The following is a 9,922-nucleotide window of genomic DNA, read 5'->3' as shown; positions in this document are numbered from 1 at the left end:
CATTTTGATTTGGTGGTGTGACATATATTTTTTCCTGATGTAAAATGAGTGTTTGCTCCACAAAGGTTGCGAAAGACTGCATTCAGGGATGTAAAGTGTAAGCGAGATGGCTACACCTTCTGGCCAGCTGGGAGAAATGTATTTTTCTATTTCTATTTTTAGATTGTCTGCTCCTACAGACAGAAAAAAAATTCAACAAATTATTTATAGAATGCTCAAATGCCGCATTTTCAGGCAATAGAAAATTAGACTTCAATAATTTCAAAACCCTTCTGACCATTTTAAATCAAGAGCAATGCCAAGGCATCGGAAAAATGCCAGTTTAGCGATCTCAGGTTTTTCGTTGGCAAAAAAAAAAAAAAAAAAGTTTAGCTAATAAGAGTGGAAATTTGAGTTCAACAGTGGTTAGCAACCCTAAACCTTGACAGCCACATTAAAAAAAAAAAAAGACCATCATCCAAGCCAATGTAAAAACAAACAAAAAAATAATAACACAATCAAAAGCACAACTGGCAGAGATCATGCTCGCTCTTGACCAACAGGAAGCGCTAAAGAACACATTTAGCTCTGTGGATCCAAGCGAGCAGAGGGAGTAAACAAGTTCCCAGAGTTTTTTTCCCCCCATTTTCCCTTCCCTCTCACTTTAGAGGAGGGATGGAGCTGGAAAGCTGAAAACTGCAGCTGGAGCCTGCAGAGTTCCAGCAAACTGTAGAATCTAACCTCCTGTCCCACTCTGAAGCCCCTTTTCACGACCCTCTCATCAGAACTCTGTCGCCCTGCAGATCCTTGGGATCCAACATCAAGCACAGCATGAAACTCTGCGTTATTCTTTGCCTTGCACTGTTTTGGGTGGAGCTCCAACATGGTAAGTCTGTCGCAATGTTTCACATACGTATGCCATGTTAGATTGATTTAAATATGTAATTTGTCCATGAGTGTGAATGATTGTCTATAATTCAGGGGAGTCAAAGTCATTTCTTGACGCAGGGCCAATTGTGGTTTCCTTCAGGTGGCGTTGACTGCGAAACTATAAAATGTAGTCACTTCATTAAATTGTTAAATACATAGAATAAGTTGATGCATAACTAGTTTTGAAATCAGATGTCAAGGAAAATTGTTTATTGAACTTCAGCTATTGTTCAATGTAAAAAGGCTCGGTAACAAAAAAGAAACACTTGGAATATCTCAGTGGTTTTAAAAGTAAACACAATAGACACACACACAAATGATTTGAGTAGAAACAGCTTGTGAGTAGACACACAAGATTAGCTTTAGTAGAGCACATAAAATTTGCCCCCTTGCCTCGAGTTTGACACCTGCAGTCAATATGCACCGCGGCTCTCGCCCAAAGTCAGCTCGGCCACAACCCTAATGAGGACAAGAAATGAAATCCTGAAAAACCAAAGCAGATTATTGGCTTAGGGGCAATTTTGCACAATAATACTTTGCATTTTTCTCAGTTTGGAGCTTTCTTGCACAGCAAATGTTTTGGAAGAACCTACTTTTGCTCTTCACCTTCCCGAGCAGCTGTTCCTCATTCTTTGTCGAAGAATAGAACTGCACATTGCTACCAAAATAAGGATCGTTTGCACAAATTTATTTCAGTGTTCACTGATAAAGTAAACAACATTGACAGAGACAGGAAAGATGGCCACATGTGATATAAAAAAAAAAGGATTTTATACATCCTGCTTGGATGTTATTGCAGCTGCTGGAAACACAAAAAGCCCCCCGAGAGCACCAGCTTGGACACCAGCAGGACTCTCTTTGGTCTCCCTGTGTAAATGACAATAGAATAACGGAAAATTGACTTTGTCCTAAAAGAGATATACTATGCGTCGTTTTCCACATATCAAAAGAGATGGACATATTTTTATGAATAGGTAGATGATAAAAGATTTACTTGGTTGTGTAATGTCACATTTAATAGATGGAAAAATTCTCCAGAATCTTATACTGTACGAGGGATTAAGAGAGATATGTCCTCACTACACTATCTCCATTTTCAAGGCTCCTGCCAGCAAGCCAAGAGAAGAAAGGATTCAGGCGATAACCGTAACAGAGCGGGAGGAAAACGGGGGAAGATGCGGCAGCCCAAACTGAAGGAAGGCGGTGGGAGAGGCCACAGCCTACTGACACAGGTGCTGGAAAAGGGTCGCTTCCTGCGCCTGGGTCAGAGCACAGTTTTGGCACCCGGGAACAACGTAGAGCTCCGCTGCAAAGGCAGCAACATCGGGTGGTCTTACCCCTCCTACCTGGACACCTTCAATGACTCTCGGCTCAGGTGATTAGCGAACCTGTAGGCTACTTTGGTTTCGGAATATATTTCTGCATGAATCTTGGTTCCTCTGGCAAGCAGTTAGAACACAGGTGTCAAACTCAGGGCCTCAGGGCCAGGTCCGGGGCCCCGCATGGTTTCATGTGGCCCGCAAACGTAAATCTTCTCTATCAACTTCCATTTATTTTATTTTATATTAAAATGTGTATCAAAATTTCAAACAGGGATCTTATAAATAACGTTGAGATATTATAAGCATTTTTGCGTTACCAAACCACACAGTAGTTGAAAAACCCATTGCCCTTGATTTCTGATTCCAAAACTAGTTCATAAACCTCATGCGTAAACATGATGAGGCAGTTAAGATTTATATGGTTTTATAGTCATAACGGCACTTTGAGGTCAACTATAACTACAATGTGGCCCGTGACAAAGGTTTGACACCCCTGCATTAAAGCGTGTATTTGATATCCACTTTAAAATCTGCCGACTAGTATGCTCTGTCCACATTAGCAGTGCACGGTTCTTCTTGTTGCCCAGGTTGTCCTACTAGTGTGCAGAAATGTCATAAAGTAGTGAAAAGAATAAGTAACTACTAATACAAAGTCAGACACAAACCCTGACGAGTGTGCTGACTTGTCTTACCAGTGAAGTTCTCCCAAAGGAACATGTCGGGAACACCTCACCAGGAAGGCGTCAAGGAGGCACCCTAACTGAATGCCTGAACCCCCTTATCTGGTTCCTCAGAGGAGTTGTGGCTCGACTCTGAGCCCCTCCCAGATGACCGAGCTTCTCACCCTACCCCAATGAACACAGGTGTCAAACTCAAGGCCTGGGGGCCAGATCCGGCCCACCACGTGATTTTATGTGACCCGCGAAGGCAAATCATCTGTGGGAGCTTCCATAATTCTTGTGAAAATCTGGACAAACATTTTAAATCATCATGTATCATAAATGATGTTGAGCTGTAATAAGCGTTTTAAATACCAAACATGAACAATGGTTGAAAAACCCTTTACCCTTGATTTGTGATTCTAAAAGTCGTTCATAAATTTTGCTTAAATATGATGAGGCAATTTAAGATTTGTATACTTTCACAGTCATAACGTCCCTCTGAGGGAAACCGTACCTACGTTGCTCACTACAAAAATGAGTTTGAGATCCCTGCCTTAGATATTGCTTATTAACCAGTAGAATTTTTTTCTTCTAGTACTACTAATAGAATGCAGTTATACTAGAAAGCACTAATCGCACTACCAGCACGCTGAATTGTCTTAATAGTGAGAACAAAGAACAGATTAGGTCAATTCTAGTGCAAGGACCTTAAGTTGGATATCGCTGATATGGAATCAACACTCCAACTTTCTTTCTCACTTTCAGCATCATACAGAGCGACAAGTACAGTCAGCTCATCCTGACAGCGCCCTCAGCTGCAGACACGGGACAATACAGCTGCTGGGTGATCGTGTGCGATGGCCGTGAGTGCCAAAAGGACCACGAACATGTGTATGCATCCCACATCTATTTTGCAGGTGAATGAACAGACAGCTTCTCTCTCATGTCATAGTTTTATCAGATAAGTTTGGCACATGCTTTCCTTTTTCAACAATTCTACTTCAAATAAGACAATCTTCCTTGTCTAGATGTAGACTGTGTGTTCCCCATTCCTCACCCAAAGTGGCTGGGACAGGTTCACCCACGACCCTAATAACTCTAACCCTAACCCTGATTTAGAGAATTTGAAATAGTCTGGTGCAGTGACCATTGTGCAAATGGCACAGAGACTTCAATAAAGTTCAAAGTGACTCATAGTGTCACAATAATGGAATCATAAATAATATCAATTTCCAACTTTACTGTGGAACATCTGAGAATATCAGAAGGCACATTAAAATGTTGCGGCACAGTAGTTGGGAATCATCGTTTTACATGTTGAAATTATTGGCTCCGTACATCAGATTGCTACCATCTTGGATGGTTTCCATATCTGCTCAATGATTGGTCCAAGGAAGATGACGTCGACAAAAAAAAAGCAACTACAGTTCTGGGCCCAATTGAATAAGAATACAATTTTAACTAAAAAATAAGGGCTTCATAACTAATACATCTCAACCCCTGAATAACCCATCCATCCATTATCCAACCCACTTATCCCCACAAGGGTCACAATAGAGGTAGAGGCCACCCCAGCTAGCTTTGGGAGAAAGGTGGACTACACTCTAAACTGGTTGCCAGATATCAACACCATCACCGAGTGGGAATCGAGCTCATGCTGCCTGCACCAAAGTCAGGCGTGTGTACCACAACACAATTAGTGACTCCCCCCGAATAATAAATTGATCATCAACATCGATACTCAATTGTATCAGGAAAATGCAATTTACTTGATGCCGTAGATCTCTGCATCTCTTACAGACAAGGACAATCTCTTTGTCCCGTCGGACATCCACTTCCAGATAGTATACCTGCGCCCAGACAAGCCGGCTGTGGTGCCGTGTCGCGTGACTACTCCGCAATCAACCGTGTCACTGCACAGAGAAGTACCGCCTGAGGAGATCCCTGCCAATGGGACCTTCGTGAACTACGACCCCGCCAAGGGTTTTGTCCTGCAGAAGCCCGCCCATGAGTATCAGGGGGTGTTCTACTGCAAGGCAGTGGCCAAAGGAACACCACAGATCTCCAATAAATACCAGCTGCTCTATGTAGAGGGTAAAGCTGCCCCCTTACTTATGTTTGTTAACTATCTGTTTATGGGTTCAAACTCCTAACTAAGGTGAGGCTGTCTGGACCTGGCCATTCTTGCATCCTTTCTGCTGTCAACAGTCCCCAGTAGTCCACCATTTGTGAGCCTGCAATCTTCTTCTTCGCTGGTCAGCGGAGGTGATAACATCAACGTGACCTGCAGTGTGATCGGGGAGCCGGATGTCGACGTAAGCTTCACCTGGTCCTTTCCCGGGCAGGTGAGAGGAATGCCAGGGTTGAAAACAAATTAATGGATGGGGGTATTCACAGAAGAGTATCATTGTGCGAGCTTTGAAAGTCATAGTGCAATCATTGAAAATTGTTCAGCCACTGATGTTTTTCTTCACATAACGGAGAATAAATGTAGTAACAGAACATCCTAAAAGACAAGCTGCTAATTGTAACATGAGGCTTCTTGACATATTTGCTTACGTGAATGTTAAGTTGAAATAATTTTAAAATCTATTCATAATAAGTTACAGTTTTGCAATTTATTTGCATGTTAGCAAATAATGCAAAAATTGGTGCTCAGGAATATTGTTCAAATAATGCATCTCAACTGTGATCTTTATACATCGAGGATGAGTTCCATTTTGGTTGCTATCATAAATTAAGCCAAGTCTTTGCTGAATCTGAGTGTCTCTTGCTAAATTAAACATTTAAAAATCAAATGACAATGGTGTCATTATTGCTTGGGAATTGATATTTTTACAGCTTGCAATGTAATGACATAGCAAGTCAAATTGAGCGAATAAATGTCCGTCCTGGGCGACAGGTATGACGTGTTTGATGAGACACGAGCAGAGCACACCACACTGGCACTGGTGTGTGTTTAAAAAACTTAATAAAATATAACAAAGTGCTGTAAATACTACAAAAATATGCCTTCGATGCATTTTATTAATTTTTTTTCTAAATAGCGGCTGTCACGTATTGCGAGTGTCTTCTGGAGCACACCTTCAGCAATGGATGGGGGATTATTGTACTGTACTGGCTTATGAGCTCCATATTACATTGATATTTAACAGCCATTTCTATGATTTCTGGGAATTATTTGTTGTTTAAGGGGCAGCGTCCGGTTCGAATCCAAACTTCATGGAGGCTGGTCAATCGAGGACGGGGTCAAACGACACGTATCACACAAAGTGTTCTCGGCGTGGAGGACATGGAGACCATCGACTTCGGAAAGTACTTCTGCAAAGCCAAGAACCAGCACGGCGAGACGCTTGTGATGACCAGTGTCATGTCCAAATAGCCTCTGTTAAGAACATGTTGCTATATTGAAAACATGCTCGATAAAGCTAACCCATTGCGCATTGTTTTTTTTAAAGAATCCCAATTAAAATGTTAAAAAGCTGAATGACTGAGTATATTGTGAGTCCAATTTACAAAACAAAGTCTTGTATGAAACTGTGCACTAAGCTGCAGCGCTTCGTCATGCTAAAAGCTTGACACTGGAAAAGATGTCAACATAATTTTTAGCTTTGCTGTGGCTTTGTAGCCAGTCACAAGCAGAAGAATCTGCTTGAAAAACTTTTTGCCAGGCTGACATCCTAATGTGTTCCATATGTGGAATGTGTTACATGTGCCCAGAATGTTTTATTTTCATTCTGCACCCCCCGCCCCTCTCCCCACTCTCACGTCTCTTAACTTTCTACATAAAGTTCATGATAGTGTACCAAATAAAATAGCATTCTTTATCAACTTGTACGAAAAATTTCAGGAAGAATCCAAAATGTGCACAAAATTGGAATTTTTGAAGACACCAAATGTATGGTGTAGCACAACTTGCTGTTATCTAACAAGGAGCTTACATTTTTCAATAGTTTTATTTTCAATGATGTTCACTTCTATAGACTGGTTACTCAGTCACAGTTTCAAGCATGGGACACTAAACTCAGGCCAATTCTGTGAGCATGCTTTTCCATTAAATGTTAGCAGTTATCTTGATCTCACATTGTCAAAATGTTAACAGCAATGCGGATAAAATCACTTGTTAGACAAGTTCTGTATAAAGTACTGAAGAATTCAACAGTTGGTAATGTGCATTCTAAGGTTTAGATGTCAAATTTAAGTTGATGTTAAAATACACTAGGTTCATGCAAACATTTCACGCAGAAGCCAATTTTATCAGATGTATTGTGTATTAAAAAAAAAAAAATTCATTCACATATAGTGGTGCCTCGGTTCTCGATTGAAAAGTTGAATGAAAAGTGAAATGCTTGAAATCTGAAGCATGTTTTCCCATTACAAAAAATGGAAAATGAAATAATACGTTCCAAGCCTACAAATATTTTTTAAATGCGTTTTTTTTTTTACCTTTTCCTGATTATAAACTGCAGAGTAGTTAGTAATTAACTGCATATAGTTTAAATACTTTATATAACTAAATCATTTAAGAAATATATTTATTTTTTGCTTAAAAAGGTATGCTTTAGTAGTAGAGTATGCTAGGCTGGGAGTGCATTGGCGTATCTGAAACAACTCAGCCCCCAGCGTTGTAAACCTTTTTTTATTAACAAAAGTGCAGAATAACTTGAAACAAGCAATACTTAGGGGGAAAAAAACTAATTGTTTTTTATTTGCAGAGAAAGTAACGTACAAAAAAAATTAACTTGCAACGAGAGATATGGTTAATGGAATAAAAGAAAAAAAAGGAATGCAATACAACCGTTTCAGATGTCTTCGGTGGGGGTGACTCACCCCTTTTTAAACAAAGAATGAATCTAATGTAGACTGTTTCTGCCGTCCCAAGCCCGGATAAATGCAGAGGGTTGGGTCAGGAAGGGCATCCGGCGTAAAAAACTGCCAAACAAATATGAGCGTTCATCTAAAGAATCGCATACCGGATCGGTCGTGGCCCGGGTTAACAACGGCCGCCCCCCTGCACTGCTAACCTGCAGGCCGTCGGTGGAAATTCAGCTACTGTGTGTTGAAGACAAAGAGGAGGAGGAAACCGAATCCATCGTCAGAAGAAAAAGAGGAATGCACAGAGCCTACAACTGAGTGTAGGGACTTTGAATGTTGGGACTATGACAGGAAAAGCTCAGGAGTTGGTTGACATGATGATTAGGAGAAAAGTTGATATTCTGTGCATCCAAGAGAGCAGGTGGAAAGGTAGTAAGGCTTTAGGAGCAGGGTTTAAATTATTCTACCCCGGAGTAGATGGGAAGAGAAATGGAGTAGGGGTTATTTTAAAGGAAGAGCTAGCTAAGAATGTCTTGGAGGTGAAAAGAGTATCAGATCAAGTGATGAGAATAAAATTTGAAATTGAGGGTGTTATGTATAATGTGGTTAGCGGCTATGCGCCACAGGTAGGATGCGACCTAGAGTTGAAAGACAAATTCTGGAAGGAACTAGATGAAGTAGTTCTGAGCATCACAGACAGCGAGAGAGTTGTGATTGGTGCAGATTGTAATGGACATATTGGTAAAGGAAACAGGGGCGATGAAGAAGTGATGGGTAAGTACGGCATCCAGGAAAGGAACTTTGAAGGGCAGATGGTGGTGGACTTTGCAAAAAGGATGGAGATGGCTGTAGTGAACACTTATTTCCAGAAGAGGGAGGAACATATAGTGACCTACAAGAGCGGAGGTAGAAGCACGCAGGTAGATTATATTTTGTGCAGACGATGTAATCTGAAGGAGGTTACTGACTGTAAAGTAGTGGTAGGGGAGAGTGTAGCTCGACAGCATAGGATGGTGGTGTGTAGGATGACTCTGGTGGTGGGTAGGAAGATTAAGAAGACAAAAGGTAGAACAGAGAACCATGTGGTGGAAGCTGAGAAAGGAAGAATGTTCTGCGGCCTTTCGGAAAGAGGTGAGACAGGCTCTCGATGGACAGCAGAAGCTCCCGGAAGACTGGACTACGACAGCCAAGGTAATCAGAGAGACAGGCAGGAGAGTACTTGGTCTGTCTTTTGGTAGGAAAGGGGAGAAGAGACTTGGTGCTGGAACCCCAAAATACAGGGAGTCATACAAGGAAAGAGATTAGACACTGAGAGGACTGAGGAGAGGCGAAAGGAGTACATCGAGATGCGACGTAGGGCAAAGGTAGAGGTGGCAAAGGCTAAATAAGAGGCATATGAAGACATGTACACCAGGTTGGACACAAAAGGAGGAGAAAAGGATCTCTACACATTGGCCAGACAGAGGGATAGAGATGGGAAGGATGTGCAGCAGGTAAGGGTGATTAAGGATAGAGATGGAAATGTGTTGACTGGTGCCAGTAGTGTGCTAAATAGATGGAAAGAATACTTTGTGAAGTTGATGAATGAAGAAAATGAGAGAGAAGCAACAGTTGAAGAGGCAAGTGTGAAGGACCAGGAAGTGGCAATGATTAGTAAGGGGGAAGTCAGAAAGGCACTGCAAAGGATGAAAAATGCAAAGGCAGTTGGTCCTGATGACATACCAGTGGAGATATGGAAGCAATTTGGAGAGATGGCTGTGGAGTTTTTGACCAACTTATTCAATAGAATACTAGCGGGCGAAAAGATGCCTTAAGAATGGAGGAAACGTGTATTAGTTCCCATTTTTAAGAACAAAGGTGATGTTCAGAGCTGTGGGAATTATAGAGAAATAAAGTTGATGAGCCACACAATGAAGTTATGGGAAAGAGTAGTGGAGGCTAGACTCAGGACATAAGTAAATATTTGTGAGCAACAGCATGGTTTCATGCCTAGAAGACAGAGAAGGTCAGAAGGAGCTACATTGTGTCTTTGTGGATCTAGAGAAAGCCTATGACAGAGTACCAAGAGAGGAACTGTGGTACTGCATGCGCAAGTCTGGTGTGGCAGAGAAGTATGTTAAAATAGTACAGGACATGTGTGATGGCCAAAACCAAAGAAAAAAAAAAAAAAAAAAAAATCTCTAAATCAGATTTGTACAAAAACAGAAGCGTTCG

At 41.3% G+C, this 9,922-nt stretch overlaps 1 protein-coding gene across 1 annotated transcript; it reads left to right on the top strand.

Moving 5' to 3' along the window:
• The first annotated feature begins 546 nt into the window (after positions 1-546).
• pdgfrl (platelet-derived growth factor receptor-like) lies at positions 547-6,380 on the top strand. Its single transcript, XM_061834401.1, has 6 exons — positions 547-865; positions 2,011-2,284; positions 3,659-3,810; positions 4,694-4,987; positions 5,102-5,238; positions 6,087-6,380. Exons 1-6 carry the CDS (start codon positions 811-813, stop codon positions 6,273-6,275), a joined length of 1,101 nt encoding a protein of 366 aa, XP_061690385.1. The 5' UTR covers positions 547-810; the 3' UTR covers positions 6,276-6,380.
• Positions 6,381-9,922: the final 3,542 nt, after the last annotated feature.

The sequence above is a fragment of the Syngnathoides biaculeatus genome, chromosome 11 (genome assembly GCF_019802595.1).
Source record: "Syngnathoides biaculeatus isolate LvHL_M chromosome 11, ASM1980259v1, whole genome shotgun sequence".
Taxonomy (NCBI): domain Eukaryota; kingdom Metazoa; phylum Chordata; class Actinopteri; order Syngnathiformes; family Syngnathidae; genus Syngnathoides; species Syngnathoides biaculeatus.
The sequence above is the reverse complement of the archived record's forward strand: the minus strand, read 5'-3'. Positions and strand labels throughout refer to the sequence as shown.